General features: G+C 39.8%; 1 protein-coding gene across 3 annotated transcripts in view; it reads right to left on the bottom strand.

Moving 5' to 3' along the window:
* Positions 1 to 21,211, bottom strand: part of SS18 (SS18 subunit of BAF chromatin remodeling complex) — a 40,060-nt gene extending 18,849 nt beyond the window's left edge. For all 3 annotated transcript variants that reach the window (XM_035317865.1, XM_035317864.1, XM_035317863.1), the window contains exons 1-4: positions 21,087 to 21,211; positions 19,140 to 19,216; positions 17,870 to 17,954; positions 5,062 to 5,215 (exon numbers count right to left, since the gene is read on the bottom strand). In XM_035317865.1, the coding sequence (XP_035173756.1) occupies positions 5,062 to 5,215; positions 17,870 to 17,954; positions 19,140 to 19,216; positions 21,087 to 21,155 (385 nt within the window). In that variant the 5' untranslated portion in view covers positions 21,156 to 21,211. The remainder of the gene's footprint in view (positions 1 to 5,061; positions 5,216 to 17,869; positions 17,955 to 19,139; positions 19,217 to 21,086) is intronic.
* Between the last annotated feature and the right edge of the window lie 869 nt (positions 21,212 to 22,080).

The following is a 22,080-nucleotide window of genomic DNA, read 5'->3' on the forward strand; positions in this document are numbered from 1 at the left end:
AACAACAAAGTGCAGTTCTACCGTGAAATATGTTTTCTTTTGTAGAGCAGCTGAAGTTACTAAAACAAAGGTGTAAATTATCTTACAGCTCATCTTACATTCACATCATATGCAAAACTAGTCTTTTCAGTACTCGCACAAGACACCCAGAATTTCAACCTTAACAGCACAAGATCAGTTTAATAGCCAGCTCAGTAGCTATATTGCAGCTTAGTTGTTACAACTACTCTAACATTTCTGTTTATTTAAATGAACTATACTAACTAGACACTTCTGAAAGTTAACATTTTTTCTAAAGTCAGACGGCGTTAACATTGATATGGTACAAATAAATGTAGAACAAAAAGGGTCATGGTCACATTTAACATAAAAACTACAGCCAACATTCTGCAATTGTATGTACAGATTATTAGGGTGGGAGATGATGACTGGAAGGACAGCCAAGAAATTATCAGCTCACTTCTCGTGCTCAAAGGAAGAGCAACCTGTTTGTATACCCACAAGGCCTACTACGTATTTTTACCCTTTATTCCCTCTCTTCCTGAAACCCAGGTTGGAACCAGACTGTTTTCTGACTTAAATCTACTCTTAATGGATATTTCAAAAAGTACAAACATGATGTCATGCTGCAATACCATCTGAGCCGTTTTCTTATTACTTCATCTGGGAAAAGCGAACAGCTATTAGGAGTAAAATTAGTCAGAGGTATGACTAGATATAAACACAAGAAATGAGAAAAGTAAATGAAAAGCAAGGATTATGCGTATGACAAGCATCACGTGAAGAGTTTATGAAGACACACACAACTGGAGTACGTGACACAGAAGAGGTCAACTGTAAACAAGGCAAGTGTTGACACACACAGAGTTCACCAAGAAGGCACCATTGTTGCCAAATATGCCACAGACTTTTCTCATTAACAAAGAGTTAAGAAATACAGAAAACTTAAGAGAACATAAAAGAAACTATTCCAATAGAGCTGCAGGAGGATAGTGATGTGGTTATGCATCTCCACACAAAAAAAAAAGCATCTGCCTTCACATGTGAACAGCTCCTGTGTTCTGCCCTTGCTGAGGAAATAGCTGAGCTAATCTAGGACAGAATGAAAGCAAAAAGAAGGATTGAGACTAAAAGTTGTACACAGGGTCACAGAGGCAATACCAACTATCCTGAAAACAAAAACATGCAGAATAAAAAGGTAACAATGACAAAAGGTAACAAATTAAGGAGCACAGCTACTAGAAGCCAACATGAAGAAAGAAAATACATTTAAGAATATGTTTATCCACTTGACTTTTTTTAAGACAGTTCACAGGAATTAATAGATAAGCTTATTATATTGAGGAAAGTGAAAAGGAGAATAAAGGTATCATACATGCAGTTGTCTGTTCCTGCAAAACAAGGTAAGCAGAGATTGCTGAATTGTACAGAGGCAGATCCTCCACAAATACAAGAAAAAAAAAGACAGTGAATAGGACTATGACCATGACAGAGAAGTATGGTTGCCAGTATTGTCCCTTCTTCAATTTAACACTGTCTAACCCTGTAATAGAGAGAACAGGGAGACAGTTCAATTAGGAAAAAATGAGCTCATCTCTAACAATGTGATCATTAATGTGCTGAAGCAAAACTAAGGTGAAGAAATCTCCAGACTGTGGTGCCAGGCAACTATTACAGGACTGTGAGAAGACTACTCGCTCAATTTCTTTCCTAAGAAAAGGAAAGAAGACACAGGATTAGTACCAGAAAGTCGGGGTCTGAGAGTGGGATTTTTTAGTTGTTTGTTGTTGTATTTTAAAGAAGTTGTCACTAACAGGTATTAAGAGAGCTCAATCATACAGTGGAGTAAGTTTCTGAAAACCAGTAATATGTGAAGCAAAACAGGGAAGATACAAAGCACCACAAGAAAGAAGTTGCTGAACACACAGACTAATTTCCCTAATGGGCTGGTTTACACTTCATGGCTAGGGTAGCACCAAAACAGGAGAAAGCACTCCTAAGAACAAGCGGGCAGTGGTACTATCAGACTTGTGCATGTTCTGGGATCTAAAGCAGAAAGTCTGTTAGTGGTTAGCTAGAGACAAGGATAGAGGTAAAGCTAATACCACAGTATGGAAAAAAACACTTGCAAATGAAAAATAGTATGAACATATTTGACAAAGAATTTTTTAATACAGTTTGCCATCATATTTCAAGAGGTTCTTCTGCATAAGGACACAATAATTATTCTTTTTATATAAATGAAGAATGGGATATGAATGACACATGAAGCGCAGAACTGTCATTAAAGTAACTGCTTTAAACACTGTATTAATTAGATTCTGTGTTATCCTCAGATTAGTGGAATAAGAATCTTACCTAACTGTAACAGGAAGTCCTTTTTCCTCTCCACCACTAATGGTCAGTATATTAGCCCTGAGACTAAGTTGTAAGTCAGCCTACGTGCATTTGAGACAACATGTGCATTTGTGACATTATTCATCATCTCCTTGCAAATCCAGACCGCCCTTACTCTTGACATCACACAAATTCGGTGAATGCAACTCTTCAGACTAGATTTGTTTGTTCGTTTTTTTAAAGGTAAAACCCATCATCTGTCACGGGTAGAGATAACACTGAATTCCACTACAGCTTGAAAAATGCTCTTCATGACTGTCTTCCCCAGCAAGAGGATACAGACACGCACCTGTCATGTGTCATGGGGTGCAGTTAAAGGCCTCAATAGTAGTTCGGGCTCTCTATTAACCAAAACACAAACATGAGAAAAATCTTTGCCCTTCATGTAAGGGGAGAGGTCTATGGCAGAAATTTCTAGCAACTCGTGCACAGAGTGTTACTGGACAGCTCTTCTGATCAGCTGAAGAGGAGCTGTCTAGTTACAGCCCTTCTGGGGCCCTTCTACGTCAGCCCTTCCACCAATACACAGGCCTGGGGAACCCCTACTTGGATAAGGTCTTCCAGAAATCCTTAGCTCGCATTTTTAAGAGCACACATTTTACTTCTTCCAGGCTAGCCAACTTGAGGTTGTTGACCCCAGATTCTCTTCACTGACACACTAGTGACTTAACTCCTTTTCGACAGATCATCTCTTCAGATATTTAAAGTTTTGTATCTGGCTCCTATGACAAAGTATCTATGCAATTTTACACTAAGTGCCCTACAAAGAGAAAGCAAATGCACAGGTTGAATAAATAATTGCAAATATGGATCCATGAAATACAGAACGGCTCACAAAGAAGCAAGCTGACAAACACTTAAGAAAAATTATTCAGCTATCCACTTAACAAGACGATTCTCTTTCCCCTTCTCCAGAGTGTAACTATGAAATGATTTTAGCATGCCTTCCCGATATTAGAGATGCCCTCATCCTAAGCTGTTTATCTTCACATCCTCAGAGACAACCTTAAACAGAGAAAGGAAGGAACAGACATTCAAAAAAGGTATACGTTGGAAGAAAGGCTAAATTAAAGCTTAGTTGGAAACCCTATTTAAGTATCTGTCTAGGTGAATACCCAAACAAATCTATTTACCTTTCACGTATCTTCATAAGCACTCTTCTTATTCTATCTAATTACAAAATATGTATGTTTAAGGAGTGACTTTTCTCCCCTGTGGCTCTGCAGTGAAGTCATTATGCTCACATTGTGACTTAGTAATCCTTCTCCTTGGAAAAGATCATTATAATAACAATAATATGATTACACTAGAGGGTCAAAGAGACTGATTTGTGAGAAGCAATGCTATTCTCCATGGGAGCTGATGGATCTTAGATGGATAGAGGACTCCTCAACCAGAGAATCTCTGCCCTACTTAGGGAGCAGTATATATCGCTCTTTCTTCCAAATGCAGACCATGACCAACATGTATGATGAAACTAACACCTTCTCTAGATCTTTTACTATACTTCTTACACAAGGCCGCTGGACTGTATTCAGCTACTCTTCTTAGAAAAGCTGTCGTTATCAGGTCCATTTTATCAAGATTTGAACACAAATTAGAAACTACAGCAGTCACTACAATTTTAGCTCAAGTTTTGCATCATTGTTTACTGTGTTTATCATCGCGGGGCTTATCCTCGTGATCACTAAGAGGTGAATTATCAAAGATCCTTTTACCACAGATTCCTTCCCTAGAAGGATCAATACCCTGAAGAGCTTTTGTATGAGAAGTTCCTCCATAGAGAAAAATGAACGAGTCCTGAACAAAAGGAATCCTGTGAATACAATTTTAAGTTGAAAGCCAATTCACACGAAATAGGTAGTTTGACTTTATGAGTGGAAATTCCAGAAAACAGCCTTTCTATAAAGAAGCGTGCTTTTCCAGGGCTCCCTTCTTTCTGATCTGACTGCTGGAGGGAGTAGTTACGCCAAAGCCAGTACCAGAAGGCACAATGTGGAATTTTACCGTCTTCTTTCACTGCTTTGTTTTTGACTTCTCAAGCACTTTTCTTTTTATTGCAAAATAGGATGGTATAAAAACTGACAAAATTTATACCTAGAACAATAATCTGGAGGCCATTTCTCTACAAATCCCTTACCATTCAATGCGTCTTCAATAATAAAGAACACGGAGGATTAGCGGCAACTGGATGACTTGCTGCTAAGAAGTGATCTAATCTTTTTTACTTTTTATTTTTAAATATTTACCCACGTCCAAAATTCATGCTTTAAGATGTATGTATTTTATTATCTAATTATTAAGCCGTGACGATTTCATGTCACCTTTTTATGGAAGGATTTGCATTCGCTCAGCCACAGGCCAATACCTTTCCCCAATAAGCCTTCTAAAGCCAGCTGTACTGCATGGTTTCAAACAGACTAAATTTAGCCAGTTCTGTTCATCAGAGGAATGCTGTGTGTCAGCTACATCAAAGCCCAAGGGCAGCCTGATAAACACTGAATACAGGTCACGTAGCTCTGTAGCTAACAAACTCTAAGAGAGCTCGTACTCGGGGGCATTCAAAGCAGTTTTGTCATCAACAATCTAGTATCCCCTGAGCCCCCATGTCGTTCCCGTTGCTAAGCGACGCTGGTGTTAATGTCTTGGAGGAGAAAAACTTACCAGGCATCTGGCCGTTCATCTGGTTCTGCATGTGTGGTGCAGGAGGGCCCCCACCTACCAGCCCGTCTGAAGACATGTTGTGAGAGCGCGGCGGCGGGGGAGGGCCGCTCTGACTCATCCCTCCTGGACCCATAGGCATATTCTGTGTGGGTGGCTGAAAGGAGACAGTTTAGTCAAACACGGGAAGCAGTTAGGCTGACAAATATATTATACGTACATATGGCACGGCGGTTGGTTGCCTATATTGTTAGGCAGCGGACGAAAAGGAGGCACGGGAAAGCGGTTCTGGCTTTTTCCCCGACACGCTTAACTCGGTATTAATTTTCGCCAAACATTTAATATTTCTATCAATTTTACATGAGGTATTACAGGCAGACAGCGCTATAGCACCTTCGAGCATTGCTTTAGAATTAAAAAAACACAGATCAATGCCTCATTAAAAAATTATACCTGAACAGTTCAAGATTGCCTGAATTACTCCCTCCCACACAAAAGCTTTCCTTCAAGGCAACGTTTGTTCAACAGAAAAATAACTCCTCCATCACAATCCTCTCCTATCACCAATTTGTTGCTGTTAACAGACCTTGCACCAGGACAAAACAGGTACAGCAAGAGATGAAAGCCTCTAAATGCTCGTAGACCAGCAGAAATTTGCACCTGGGTGTGGTAAAATGTTTGAGATCTCTCCTCTCTCCCCTGAAGCACCGAAGGCCTAGTTCATAATTTTGTGCCAAACACCCCCTACAGACTGGAAGCACATTAGTGCTGGCCTCCAAAGGTCCAGAGACAGCTGCCTAGAAAGGATGTTTTTGGCAAATTTCCTAATGAAATTGTGAGGAAAATAACTGAATAACCTTGAGAGTTCAAAGAGGGAGAGGAAGAAAAAACAACAAACACAAGGGGGAATTCGCTATTAGGTTCTACGCTTGGCAATGGAGGGAGGCAAAGCAACGGCCAGTAGCCAGCTTCGTTTTCCTATTAACAACTCCTGCGAGAGCACGCTAGCCTCCTCACGAATCTTAGCCAAACGCTTTCAGGGGAATAACAATAACCTCTGTAAAAGAGAAAGCATGGGGTTCTGGCTTTTGAGGACCCTGCCTAAAAAGCTGTAACTATTCATGCAAAAGCCCTTCCTGGGACACAGGGATGGGGCTATTTTTCAGAAATTCTCTTAACAGAAAGAACTGAGGGGGTGAACTAAATTCTTGTCTAGAGCAGCTCCCCTTACCACTACCCCTCCTCATTACAAGGCTCGTAATGGCAATGTGTAACACGTGCAGCAGGAGTACAAAGCAGGAGCGGCAGGCGCTGAGCTCTGCTCTCTGGGGACAGCGACAGGACCCGAGGGAACGGCATGGAGCTGGGACAGGGGAGGGTCAGGCTGGGGGTTAGGGAAAGGTTCTGCACCCAGAGGGTGGTCGGGCACTGGGACAGGCTCCCCAGATAAGCTGTCATGGCACTGAGCTTGCTGAAGCTCAAGTAGTATTTGGACAATGCTCAAGACACATGGTCTGATTTTTGGGTGGTCCTGTGTGGAGCCAGTATTTGAACTTGATGGTCCTTGGGGGTCCCTCCCAACTCAGGATATTTGATGGTTCTAAGACGCGTGTGCAATACAGACATGTATTCACTTCTTGGGGCGAGGGGAGGAGGGAGCAGTACTGGTTTATTCTTTCAACATTCCTTCAGACTCTTCAAGCAGGTATTATTTTCCCAGCAATAGTCTTAAAAATACCTCAATAAATTAGTAAAAGGCTTTTTCTCAGAAGGAGGAAGGAAGGAGATGAAGAAAAATGCAAGTGGATGAATTCTTTTATTAAATGCCTTCCGCCCCTCTGTAACGAGGAGAATGACCTTCCATAAGCAAGCTTCTTCCTCAACCTATAATAGAAGCAGCAGAAGGTGAAGAAGGTAGAAGTGAAAGGCAGCTGTGAACAGTGTAAATGAAATGCAGCTCCATTTTGCTTCATCGTCCTCCACTAGTGAGCAGCAGAAGGCATGAGTAAGGCCACATCAGTGAAGTTTTCCTTTCCTTCACCTTTCAAAGTCCACTATCATCCTACCTTTGCATCTAACAAATATGTAAAACCAACATACAGAGAAACAAATGAAAACAAAAACTTAGATTTTATTTAGAAAGTATTTTTTAGCATACCAGTAAAACCAACGCTTGGTGTTTCTGCATGAGGAGCTGGAGCTCAGGGAGTAACAACAGCCCAATACTAGCAAACAGATCAAAGCTAAAAATGCATCCAAGCTGAATGCTAGCATGTCCTGTTAGCACTTGTCAAAATTAAGATGAACTTCTTAGATTCCAATTACAAATTGTAACTAAATCTAATGTCCATACAACATGTTGATAATGAAAAATACTGTAAAGTACTGAAAAAAATAGCTCATAGCTAGGTTTTAGTTATTCTGCAAGTGCTACTGCATAGACACATGAATGCCCTTATGCATAGAAAGACTAAAAACCTCCAAAGGTTATTTGAGACAAAACTACATACTCCAACTCTGAAATCTATTCTAACTTGAGGTTAACTATTGTTAAATACTAAGATGGATGTTGCAGGGATCACAAACAGTGTTCAGAGAACAAACTCTCAAGGACAAGGGAAAAAAAAAAAACAACAACAACAACAAAAAAAAAACATTAAGGATCTTTAAAACCCCAGTAGGTGCAAAAACCTGTAAAAGACTTCAAACCACAGGGAACTGAGAGTAGAGGGAGTAATTAAAGCACCCAAAAAGGTACTACCAGATAATTTAGCAAAAGGAGTTCCTGGATATAGAAAGGGCCAAAGACCTGTGCAAATCCATTTCAGAGCCTTGAAAATAATGTTAAGAAAAAGATCCAAGCTGCTAATAAATGTAATCTTTCATTAATATAAACTATCCCATAAGAAAACTAGGAGGTAGCAAACACTGTAGCCTTTTTTTTTTTTAAGTAGCAGGATTGATTCTGGGAATCACAAACCTCTCAGACTGTGAAACCAGGTTCTCCAAGCTACAAGTCTGCAGCGCTTGATATAACAACAGTGAGGCACACAGCACAAGAAATAAAATGCTATGGTATTTGTGATTGTGGTACATGTTTGGTCTGGGGAAAGCAATCACAAAAAGATACTATAAAAGCAGAAGGACTCCAAAGACAGGCAACCAGCAATTAAAGATTCTGAATGCCTTTTACGCAAAACAAGTCAAAAAGGACATTTTTTTAAAACATAGAAAGGAAATGAACGTAAAAGGATATGACAGAAATACAATTTAATGTATGATCCACAGAAAAAGTAGATCATCCAATTTATGCTTTAACAACAAAGAAAACCCCAGGAGAACAGTCAATAAATTGAGGAATAACATTAAACATATAAGACACCATATAAATCACATAAACCTGAGGAATTCATCAACACAAGACACGAGAGCAAGGTTTAAATAGGATTTGGAGATAATTGCACATACATATATGCAATAGAAACAGAGTTACATTATATAGAATATTTTTAAGCATGTTATAAGCCTTTATGTCAGGGTCATAAACCAATCACTACCCAATAGTAATTAAAAAGAAGTGTCTGCTGCAGATATAATTATTCCCCAGTGAAATTCCACCAGAGCATTCTTCTACTGGCTACACCCAGAAGAAAACAAGAAAAAATATTTTAAAACAGCAATTTCCCTATTTCTATCATAGTTATTTCATGCTTCTAGAGGTAATAAACTTCTTTGAAATCACCTTTAATTAAAGGAGTATAAACTTGGGTCATTTAGCTTTTTTTTTTTTTGTTCTTTACAAAAGTTCAGGAAATTGATTATCCCAGGTAATATGCACCAGGCACAATGAAGACCTTTTAAAGTACAAAATAACCACATAATATTCAAAAGCCAAGTACTTTTTACTAAGTTAAAAAGGAAAAAAGAAAACCCACATGGTTTGTGAAAGCAAAGTGACCCAGCATGAATCCTATACACTCAGTCATTCAGATGAGATTACATCCACATGTAGGTGGGTTGACAGAACCAGAGGAAAGGCTACTTCCCTTACTTTGCTGGCTAAGTGACAGAAAGGAATCAAAGTTAAAATCTCTACTCATTTTATTCCAGTTAAGTAGAAAATTTGAAATATTTTACTATGAGTAAAAAGTTAATTAAAGAATTAGAAGTAAGGTAGAGTTAGACATGGCTTCACTTGCTAAACACTACTTTTTGGCTCACTTCCCCAGACACACAGATTACAATTTATTGCTACTACAAGCATTTAAAATTTATTAGAGCATGAAAAAAAAACACACTATTTTGCCTAATTCTGGTAAGCCAAACTAGATAAAGAATGAAATTTGTCTGCAATTATAAATTAAAAAAAAAATGAGACAAGAAAAACAAACATTAGCTTTTAACTGACAATTTTCAGCAAAATCCTACAAATCCCCGAAGTTATTTGAAAGCATAAACTTGTAAGAATAAGCTATAAAATAGATCAAATGCAAGACATCAAACAATAAAAATCTATTATAGTGGAACTGTACGTCTGGAACTTTTATCTATCATCTCTTCCATGCCCTCTGTCAAATTATCAGATTTTTCTTACCATCGATAGCAGGTTGAAAGATTTGTTTATGGAAAATTTATTGTTACAGAAACTGAGGCGGAATACCAACTCAGTAGTCAACATTCTTAAAGCAGTAAAAATATAAAATACAAGAAATACTGTTCAGCACGTTAAAACAAAAGTATTGCTAATCAATACATATAACAAAAGATAAAGTACACTACCACAAATATAATTTTATTGAAATTGTCTTTGAATAACAATTAGAAACGACATGCGGTGCAAGCATAAAAGCCTTCTAATCTTTCTAAGAGAAGCCCTAACGCAGAATTTAATCAGTCATTTTTATTTTCAGTTCTCAAATACCTTGTTCTACAAAGCAAAATATCCCATCCCAGGAGGTATCCTGCCCTGCGAATATCACATTGCTAATATCATAGCACCTGCCCCAGTCTCAGAGAACAGTACCCTGTTGATAGATGGTGATGGCACCTGCAGAGCACTTACTGAGGTGTCAGAGTGGGAAATAAGATCATAAAGGGATACATTTCTGAGATTTGAAAGCACCAAGATACACGTAATTGGGTTGTGACTCTTCTTCTATCAGGTGCAGGGTACCTTGTACTGAGAGCATCTTAAATGGAAAAAAAACAACCAACAACCTATATAATTTCTCAGTAATACTTGGGAGAAGGGATTTCTATGTGAAAAGCATTTACAATGGTGTCTACCAATTAATGTACTGATGTTAGTTTCAAATGGATTTTGTGCTACCGTTATCAGAAGTACCAGTTGTGACACCAGCAGTAAGGAATTCTAATTTTACGACGACAACCAGTTCCTAAGTCTTGATTTAGATCACTATCTACAATAATCAGAAAAACTCTTGACTTGATACTTAACAAAAAGGTACAGTATTTTGTAACATAGTAATTAAGCATTTTACTCAAAGAAGTAATAGGAATCTTCTAGTTGCTTCAAACTATACGAATGACTTCACAAAAGTTATCTCACTGTACAAATATTCCTTAAAACCATTTTAAGAAACACAAAGATTTGACCCTAAATTACTTAATGTCTCCATAGCAATAGCTCTTCTCATACTTAAAAGTCATCACACAGAATTCTTAACTTTCAATACAGCTAGAAATTATTTAAATCAAGTTCAATGATCTGGTACAAATTCAGATTTTGTTGTGAGAGGCTAGGAATAAGTCAACTGTGGGCATTAGCTTGAGGAACCCTCAGCTATAGGAGCTAGACAAATTAAAGGTACTCTATAGCTTCATAAAACACAGTTCATATCAGTTTTCAAAAGCAGGAGCTTTCTGTTCCACAGCCATTTATATCCTGCCTCTTTGGCTTTTAAGATGCTTTAATATCTGGTCCAATATTTACAGGTTTTGCTTGCATTCAGTAACCTTGGAGAAAAAATCCACCTCTATTCCAGCCAGAAGGCCTTAAGCAAACTCAATTAAGGCACAAAGAATCCTGCAGAAGCTGAGGCACATTTCACTGGGGAAACAGCAAAATGGTACAGTCAAAAGGACCGGTATCTGTATAAATGGCACTGATGCTACCAGAGGGACTGGTACCGCTCTCGGCAAACTGTCTAGGGCTGAAACAGACACGTACTGTACAGATCCTGTACTAAAGAGGCAAATCATACCTTCAAGTACAAAAGAATTACGTTTTGGAGCATAATCCCTATTCAAATTGGCTGTTATTTTTTAGTGATTTCAGAAGTTATCAGGCACCATAAATAGTTGCTTGCGTACAGTGCACTAGCTCCCCATGTGGACACACTTGATTAACAAGATTGGCAAAACATCTTACAGGAGTTGGGAGTGATTCTCCTATTTTACATGCAGTACACTGGGTTTATGAATTCACCCCTTACATGGTAACACCTTAAAATCCCATGTTCTGGTAAGAATTTCTTTTAGTTGAAGCACTGGCTTAAGCGTCTCCCTGCAGCTGCTCACCGTTTCCCCTTCAGTCGTACCAACACAGCCATTTAAACAGCGCTGCAGTTAATCTGAACTAACCCACAATGAAAATATCCACCTTTCCCCCTAATTAACCTGGGCTGGTTCTCCAGATTGGTTCATCACACAGAAACAGTAAAACAGCAAACGGCAAAAAAATGCAGCTGATGAGAGAACAGCACTGGTTATGTCAGCTTAACCAGGGGAAACCTGTCAAACAGCCAAACTTCTCTCCAACATTTAAAAGCCTCTCTGGAGCAAAACAATCAACCTGGAAAAGCAATTTTTATTACAAGATACAACACACATGGGTAACCTGAGGGTCCGCAATCTGATTTTTTTTTTTTAATGCATCATATCTAATTCACTGTTGCTAAAGCAGGATGACTCTACTAGTCCCAAAAAGGTACAAAACCATGCACGTACTGGTGTTGTTACAGACACCCAGCAAAAGACTAAGCAAGTAGCAACTCACATACCCTATTTTAAAGGAAATTTACTTGTTTTGCCCATAAGTTTTCTAAAAAAAAACTTGTATCATCGACAATTTTACAAGATCTCCTAATAAAGAGAAGCTTCTCAGTTTTGTGGTGACAAATGCCTTTTTCCATGTTCTGCTTAACATAATAAATACACAAAATCTGACTAGTTATTTGTAAAACTAGTTCATTTGGTTAATATGCCACAACCACATTTTTACATACCATGAATGTGGAGGCAATAGGTGTTCATCCAGAGGTCAATTAAAATAGCACTCAAAGCCTCAAGCAAAGGAAACAGATAAGGCAGATCATGTGCTGCCCACAGAGCAAAGAATTAATTGATACAGACACACTGTTCCTCTCTGTAAGGACTTACACAGCTCCACCATTATGCACTGCTTTTAGGACTGGTTTTTAGTCATACCTAGGAACTAGTCTACTGACAGAAATAATTACATCTCATCTCTAACAGAACCGTACAACTTCAGGAAAAATCTTCTTTACCATTCCATTAGAAGTGTTTAGATTCTGAAGTCATTCAAACACATTGTTAATGCTATGTTATTAGAACTGTGGTACTACAAAATGAACATAAGTGTCCTAAATTTCTCATTCCTTAGCAACAAAGATAGCCTGTTTACTAGAGACAATATTACTGATGGAGCCTTACCCCTTGTAACTCGGGTGCACAAAAGAGAAAAAAAAAGTAGAGTGAAAAAAAATAATTGAAGGAAGAAATAATGTAAGAAATAATATTCTTTAGAGAGACTGCAGACACAAATAGGTTACCTTTTATCCATTAAGGATTTGCACTAGCTTGATAATTTACAGTAACAGTACAGGAACACAAAGCTTTATTTCTTTTACCTCTCCCAGAGTTGCTCCACTTGCCTCTCATTCAAAGAGCATCCAGAAAACTGCTCTTTTGTTAAAGTTACTCTAACATGAAACTCCACATTAAAATGAAGTGTCTAAATTTCTTGTTTTAAAGAGCACAATTGCTGACAGTGACAGAAATCCTCCTTGGAGTATACCTGCATAACATGGTGGGTATGAATGCCAACACCATTCCTCCTTTTCTCAGTAACATAAGCGTGTTTCGTGCTCCTGTCATCACCTCCTCTTGAGTGTCTGCCTTTCAAGAAGTGTTCTAGAAATTATTAGAGTTTTTGAAAACTGTTTATCAAACCTTTAATCAAAGCAATTATTCTTCAAAATTCACATTCCACTTCTGACTAATAGCTCACTTGCCTTATGGCAAGAAACATTCAACCTTCCTTTTATGCTGTTCCTTATTAGTTCGCTTTATACTGGAACTTGAGTTTGGCATGGACTTGTGTTCAGAAAGGCTAACCCAGAACAGTATGCCATACTGCTTTCTCCATCTGTTTTAAAAATAATGTGATCAACACTTACCCTACTCTTCACTATATAAAGAATTAAGCCAGAGGTTCAAAGACTGATGCCAACTGTGATCACGAGGAAAGAAGGTACCACTAACAGACTTTCCACGGTAGTATCACAGAGACCATACTTTATCAAGCATTTAGTATGTAATCAGACATTAACTTCATTAATTTAGGATTCCTCATTCTTGGTAAGAATAAGGTATTTGCAAATTTTATTTTAAGTTACTGAAACTGAGTCATAGTTGGATTTACTTGGTTCTTTTTTTTTAATTAGCATATTTTAAACAATTTTGTATTCAGAAGGATTAAAAAAGTAAAGCACATTCTTCAGCTCCTAAGACACAAGATTGTTTCCCTAAGCTAATCACATCACAAGTCCATTGGAAGTACAGACTGAATGGTACCCATTTGAAAATTACAAAAGTACTTTTAAGATTGTGTAATTATTTTTACCTCTTGAATCAGGTTCTTTGGAAGTAACCAGTATTTCATTTTTTGTTGACATTTGGTTTTTATAAACACCTATCACCGTTGTGTAAGTGTTTTGTAACTGTAATGACATGGACTCTGTGACAAGACGGAGACTAGACAGGAGTATAGATGAAGGGATGACATAAGTCCTATAAGAAGTTGTACTTAAAGAAAATTCTCAAGAAAAGTCACTTCAATAACTTTAGTTTCATAATATTGGAAAGGTTATTAAAAAGAAAAAATTAATGCATACATCTTTCTGAAACTCAATGAGTTTTCTTACAAGTCACTTCACATACAGAATTCAGCTTGCTGGTAGAATAAATTGGCACTTTTTATAAGATCATTAGTATCTTACAGAAGTGAATAATAATCATAACCCTTTTATCTTCATCTTTCTTGAAATACACACTGAAATCAAGTGCTCCACATACTGGCAAAAGGCAAGTGACATTCCATGAGAAAGTCTGACGTTTTTCTGTGTTTAAGAAGAAAAACACCTTTCCTATCATGTAATTCCTGCAAACTTCCGTATTTGCCTGTTATAAAAATGCCAAAAAGAACACGTTCAAATGCAATACAAAAATTTCCTTCTATTTCTTCCAGAAACGTGACAGCCATGGGTTGTTTTCTTATAAATATTTGGTAGAAAGAATCAGTATGGGGAACATAGAAGGCCTGAAGAGGTAGTAACTGTTTAACGTCACTAAAGTTTTCTCTCAAGAATAAGAATTAAAAGTTGGAGAGGACAAGACGCCTACTTTGCGGTTTGAGATACCACATAGTTAGGAATGCATGCTGTATGTGCATGCTGCTTCTATGCACACTACTATTTTGGGGGGTTGGTCTTGGAAATCCCAGTAGCCACCTTTAACTGCATCTTTGTTCTCTACAGTTCATGGAGACTGGTATTTTGCTGTTGCCTCCCTTAAAAGCAGTCAAATGTAAATCAAACACGTGTGTTGAGTTCCTCAATTATACAAACCCTTTTTGGGAAGCTAACAGTAAATAAGACTTTCCACTGCTGTCTAAGAAAACATCCGTCATAACTAATTAAGAGGCATCGAAAGCTGCACCAACTGCAGACTTAGCCACTGCTCCCATCCTGTTTAGAAAACAGGCCAAAAGAGCCCTACCTTTAGCAACAATGCTGCTCACACTGCTGAGACTGGTCAGCTCAAGGAGATGAACTTCACATTTCCTTTGTCTTCTGATATGAAGTCTAAATAAAATACTCAACATTTACAGTGCATACAAAGACAACAAAAACTTTGTTGTGACATTGGAGCTTGGAGTCTTCCTAGATCTCTTCATCCACAGCCTGCAATGCTTACTTTAGTTTCACCTCTTCTGATAAGCCCTTCATCAAAGCATTTCTCTGCACAACACAGTTGGTTCACTACACTTTTGATTAGTTTAAGATTTATCTTGTTCCCCACAGGCAGTATCAAACTCACTTTGGAAAGGATGCACTATCATCTGATTACAATAGTGCATTCTGACAGACATGAACCAGGGGCACAGAAACTGACTTCTTTAATTTTTTATTTAAAATCCAACACTTGTCCAACACAAGAGACTGAAACTACCAGCAACTACCTTGAATAACACAGACAAAAAGTGTGAAAGAGAGCATAATACAAACATTTTTTCCCCAAAAATATGAACCGTTAAGTCTAAGGACTACTGAGAGAGGATAAAATTAAGTTATAAGCCAAAATGACTTGGACCTAATTATTAAAAATCTTCATTAACCTGATCATTTAGGTCTTTTGCTCAGTGAAAATGCTCTTAACAGCAGCATCCTCTTTTCATTAATTTTGTCACACAAAATAATTTATAAAAAGCAATATATAAGTTCTGAAATTTCCTGAGAGTGTATTTATTTGATTAAAATGAAAACAAGATAAAATTCAAACAAGAACTATATTTTACAGGAGAACAACCTTCCAGGTACAAATAGACTGGATATTGTCAACTTCTGAAGTTATCCAGACTCTAGCCCTCTTGTTACTACTACCATTGCAGTACCTTCCCACATAAACTTTATGTATTCTATTATTAAAAAAGTAGGTGTTTACACACCCAGTATCTTACTCCACATTTCACTGTTGCCAGCCACAAGCCTTGAATTTAGGAAGATGGTTCGACAGCTGATACAGAAGCACGTGCCAAGTGACTTCAACGTCAGCTTAACCTTCTTCAGGTCTGAAGTGGATAACGAATGAAGCCTGAGGAAGTTTCTTATATTGAAAAAGGCAGTAGCTTGCATGTTCCCAAATTTCTCTGGCTAAAATTCATAGGGAAGATAGCAACTGTAAAGAATGATTTTCCAAATACCTCACTTAAAAGTCATGCTTATCTGATTAACTTCCAAATCTCAGGCAGATTTTCAAAGATTTGACTTGGTAGGTCAGCGTCTTTACACTTCAGTAAGACTGAACATCTAAATTTCATTTTGTGTTTTATCTTAGAAGGAAAACTAAGAAGCTAGCTTCGTATCCCCCACACCAAGTAATCCAAAGAAGAAAAAACCTATTTTGTCATTACTACAGAATATACCTCACATTCAACATCAGCAACGTACTCAGTCCTGCTCTGCAAGAGTCTTTCCCAGCCCTGTCTTCATTTTTTCTTAAGAGAATGTCACCATACTCAACTGTAAGAACAGGGCTGTGCACCAGGGACTACAATAAGGTCAAATTCATTTCCAGTTGTCATCAGAACCAGGATATAAGCCCCCAAAAAACATATTAGCTGAGTAATGCACAAAGGTTTCTTTCCCTTCCCCCACAGCTACAAGCTTGGATTTATAAAACGAGAAGCCTCTGCAGGCACAACAGGTTGGACGTAATGAAGCACTGGTTTCTATAGTCCTCTAGGTACCAACTTGAAAAGATGCTTCGCTAGTAGCAATGATTGGAGAACACTCCTCCAGAGACCAAAGAAAAAGTAATTCAATTTCAGTTGGTGAGAACTAGTATCTAGGAATGGCTGTTTTATAGACATTCTTTTTAGCTTCATATTACAGAAATGAATCAAGACTATATTAATTCAAGAAAAGTCTTATTACCAAAAAGCAAAGAACTTGCTCGTGTTACTCCCAATGAACTCCCCAAGCTTTCTGATTAACACACACACAAAAAGATAGCAAGCTATTTTCATGTTTGTTGTTATCTTTCCATACCATTCCATAAACAATGGAAAGGAGGGGAAAATTGGTGGTGTGTTATGAAATACAAGTTCAGAAATACAGATTCAGAGAAACTGTAGATTAAACAAAAGGCAAATCCAACAAACATTTCGTTTGTAAAGCTATGCAATGTTTCAAGATAAGTCTGCATGACCTTATTTCTTTCATATTATCACTATCTACCATGAAAAAGGTCAGTTTCAGATAAAGGAGAGAGACAACGAATTTAAGAGACTTCCCTAAAATACTAACTACAAAGCAGATGTTTACCCAACCACCTTGCTCCATGTAGGTGGAAGAATGGATGATATTTCAGCAAAAAATAAAAAAGTGAAAAATCCCCCAAACTCCTAACCTTTCCCTAAAGTAGCGAGGGGAAAAACTGTACTGTCATGTGAGGTGACAAAGAGCCACACAAGAACTCTCAGGTGAGAAAATGCAGTACACACAGGCTGTCTGGCTTGCCTTATTAGCTAGTCTTTCAATGTTTAATCCCAGAATATCAGTCTTCAGTGAAACCAGTCAGATTGTGAGCTTGACTGAAGCAGTGAGAACATCAGACTCCAAAGAGCACGAAGAGACTCTGCAGCTTGTATTCACCATACAGTAAACTGCAGGCTAAATGTTTGGTCAGTACCTCAAATTCCTTTTCTTACCCACCCCACTATCCCAAATAAATCTCTTCCCTCAGTTTTACACCATTTTGTACTTACTGCTGGTAGTAGAGACTGCATGTTCTGGTTGGAGTCAGCGATAGTGGCTAGGTACACCAAGTTCGTATGCAGCATCTGCTGGTACCTACCCAAGAGAACAAAGCAAAAAAGACATTAAGGCAGGAAGACAATGTTAGCATTTACCTCAGCTCTATGCATGTCAAGAAAGCTACTTATATAAAGCACAATTAAAGAGACTTACAAGGGTACCATTATCAGGCATCGTACACCCTTGCCCCACACTTCCCTCCTTCCCCACCTTTCCCAGGTTTTCTGCCAAATCTGTGCCTGTTCTCTACAGCTCCTGTCTTGCTAGCGCAAGTCTAAAACATGGTGATACTGCTCTCAACTGTTTCACTTCCTGCCTCAAACTAAGTCACCAGGAGACAGACAGAGGATCAGTGTGGCTGTTTGGTGTAATTTCTATCAGAAACACTAGAAAAAGAAGCTCCCTTTCCCTGTGTCCCCAGATGTGAGGTATCACATTAATATGAATCATGACCAAGAACGCTGCAAACATTTCATCAGGACTGTGAACTTTGGAAGTTTGCTGTGGAATTTTTATTTTTTTGCTACCGAACCACATTCCAGAATCTCAACATCTAGCCCACAGTTGCAAGAATAGCTTTGAAAGCAGGAACAGAGTACAAATATATGACTACATGCTTGCATGCCACTTAATAAAGTAACTGTGCTACACACTACTCCTATCAACAAAAGCATTCCCTTAAAGCCAAAATACCTACCACATACGACCCCATCTTCCCCCTAGACCGCCAGTTCTCTTAAGAAGGGCCTCAAGAGCCATACGGCGATACTCCAGCTGCCATCACATGATGGAATATTTGTCCAAGTAATGGGAAAATAATTCCCTCCTTCCGCAGCTGTCTCCCTGATCACTCTCCAGAAACCCCACTAGACAACAAATCTGCAGGGGATATTTTAGCAAGCCAGATTTTTAGGATAAATCTTGTTTTTCTTAGGCCGGAGTACCTCCTTCCCAAACCTTAATTATGCTACAGGAGACTATCTCAGTTATACAGCCCCTGTTTTTATAAGCATCATCGTACTATCAACTTGCAGTAATCAGTTTGCAACACTTAACTGACAGAAGAGATAGTCATACAGCAAAAAAACAAAGCGCAGGATCTGTGGCAATACTCTTCTATTCCTCCCAGCACAGTTTTCCTTCAACATAAGCTAAACGAATCAACAACCGTGATCTAGATGCAAATTTATCCTGTCCACAGGATTTGGATTAATATCTTACTGAGAGCATTCGGATGTCTTTCCTTTGTTCTGATAGTCCATTATGCACTGAATAAGGTGGTTATTTTCATCCAACATCTGAAACGATAAAGAAGTGTGAATTAAGTTTGACATTCTTTATGGAAAACTGAAGATAAATTTGAGCCTTGCTCCTCTTCTCAGAGCTTTTTTTTTTAAGAAAAAAAGTTAGCATTCCAGACAGCTCTACTTTAACCAACTACTTATACAACACCCTGTTAACCTTCCCCCTTACTTTTAAGGCTTAGAGTTTACGGGTTTTAAGTCACTGCTTTAGTGACATTTGTAAAATTCCCCATTCAAATACCTGTGCCTGATCTACAAGAAGTTCATAGGAAGTTTTCAGTTTCTTCATTTAACCTCTACCAAGAAATTTACTTAGAAGTGTATTCCCCAATTTTATTTCCCCCTTCTCCAAAGCCCACAGCTGTCCATAAATTTAGTTATAAAAGGCATTGAAATGGTTACTGATAGGAACCGTGCTTGCCATACAAACTTGTTTGAAGGAAATGCATTGGAACATTACAAATCTCTTGTACACAATTCTTATAAAGCATAGCTTAACTGGCACAACAGACGCCTAAGACTACAGAAGTATCCAGGAATATGAACATATGTGAATTACTTCTCAGGCAAAAAAAAAGAGTTCCAAAAGCTCCAAAACCATGGAAATTGCAGATCTTCTGGTTTCCTTCAAAAAGTTCACGAATTAAAGACATTTCATGCTAATACACAGGGAAAAAGACAGAGCCTCCTTCCTAGAGCTGTGCATCCCCCTACCCATGCCTTTTCCAAACTACACTCACCAGCACAAGAGACAAGAGGCAGTAGAACCACAGCTAACCTGAGCTACCAGACAAGCTACCCGTGTCTACTCAGCTGAAGGGAAAAATTACTACGAAATGGAAAATTTTACATTGATTTTTTTTCCCCTTTGCTTCCTTTCAGTGGAAAGATCGTTCGGATCTTCCCCTATCCAGCTAATGAGTTTTACAAAACTAACAGGGGCTAATCATTTTCAAGGTGTTAACCAGAAGGCTCATGACTCCATGACCTCCATTTCCCTTGGAATCCAACCTACACAAGTCCTGCGAAAAAAAAGAACTAAGGACTAACATTTTTTTTCCTTTCAACCAATTCATCTTTACTATGAAGAAGGTCAGAAACCTTACGCAGTCTACTCAGGACTTACAGCCAGGCAAGAATAAGCCAACCAGCCAAGTCTTCCTAAATTCACACCAGCAGCAGATGGAACAATCAGTGTGCAACTGTTCTTGCCTGAAATTGCCGGACCTGGAAACACTGTCCTTCAACAGGAAAGGCAGACGGAACTGTAATATCCCGAGTTTCTGAACTTGAGACTATGCAGAGGTATACTTGTAGGCTTTTGAGAGGATCATGAACACACTCTTATGCCAACACACTTCACATACACCTTCACGTGTGCTAACAGCAAGTTGTACAAGAAATACAGTAACCATTTTCACTAGAAAAAAAAAAAAATAGGGGAATAGGAGGCAGCATCTTTTATACCCCAGTCTGATACAGAGCGCATTTGTGAGGGAAAGCCTGAACCGAGGCTATCCTCAGAAACCTCCCGCCTCACAGGCGGATCCAGCCGCCAGCTTGGTGGTGGCACTCCCCACTGTCGCCAAGTACGCCGGGCAGAAAATCAGAAACAGGAGGGCCGGGAGGGAAGCGAGCAAGAAGGGACACAGCCGTACCCCAGAGGGGGCTGCAAGGAGCGCTCCACCCAGCTGCGCCCAAGCCGCTCCCCCCGCGCTGACCCCCGCCAGGCGGAGGCCTGCCCCCAGCAGGCGCCGATCCCCACGCCCGCCCGGCTGACAGCCTCACGCTCCGCCAGAAGCCGTTACAGCCCCCACCCCCGGAGCTCACCGCCATAAACGGGCAGCCCCCGCCCCCCGCTCACCTTCTGGATGGCCGCCGGCGTGATCTCGCCCTTGCCCCGCTGCCGGGGGGCCGCGAAGGCCACCGACATGGCGGCGGCGCCGCTGGCAGGAGGGCCCCAGCCCGCCCCCGCCCCTCAGGGCGCCCCGCGCCTGCGGGACGGACCATCCCCGGACCGAGAGGGGGGGAGGGGGAAGGAAAGGGGGCTGCCCCGCACTTTGAGGCAGCGAGGAGGGGACGTGGAGCGCCCGTGGTTGTCTCAGAAAGCTTCATTGAAGCTTTCCGAGGTTTAGCCGGCAGTGCGCTGCTTGAACGCTACCGCTCCGAAACACGCCGCCTGCCCGGCTCCCCCCTCCCGTCCCGCGCCGATGGTACGTTCCGTCCCAAGTCTCCCTAGCGCCGGACGGGCGGCGAAGTGGTACGGCCTGAGGGGGGGAGGAGCTCTGCGGCGCTCACGTTACAAGAGCCGCGCTGCTCCCCCCCCTCTGCCCCGCGCGACACTTGGTCGCGCCCGGGGAGCCCGCTCGGGAGGAGGGGCGGGGCGAGGAGGGGCGAGGGGCGGGGCGGGGCGGGGCGGGGCGGGGGGAGGAGGAGGAGGAGCAGGGGCGGGGGGAGCGCAGTGCCCGCTCCGAACCGTTGCCAAAACTGACAGGTGGATAAAATAAAATAGTAAAATAAAATAAAATAGTAAAATAAAATAAAATAGTAAAATAAAATAAAATAGTAAAATAAAATAAAAATAAAATAGTAAAATAAAGTAAAATAAGGTAAAATAAAATAAGGTAAATAAAACAAAATAAGGTAAGGTAAAGTAAGGTAAACTAAAGTAAAATTAAAGTTTTGGGGGAGCAGCAGCGGGCACCCCGTGCCCCCAGCTCCTCAGTGTGGGGCTGGTTTCAGCACCGGCCTCTCTGGCTTCCCCCTTGCCCAAAGGAAATGGGTCGAGGAGAAGTGATGGCTGCTGAGGGTCGAAATAAATTTGCTAGCACTCAGGTCACCCGCATCAGCCCCACTTG

The sequence above is a fragment of the Oxyura jamaicensis genome, chromosome 2 (assembly GCF_011077185.1).
Source record: "Oxyura jamaicensis isolate SHBP4307 breed ruddy duck chromosome 2, BPBGC_Ojam_1.0, whole genome shotgun sequence".
Taxonomy (NCBI): domain Eukaryota; kingdom Metazoa; phylum Chordata; class Aves; order Anseriformes; family Anatidae; genus Oxyura; species Oxyura jamaicensis.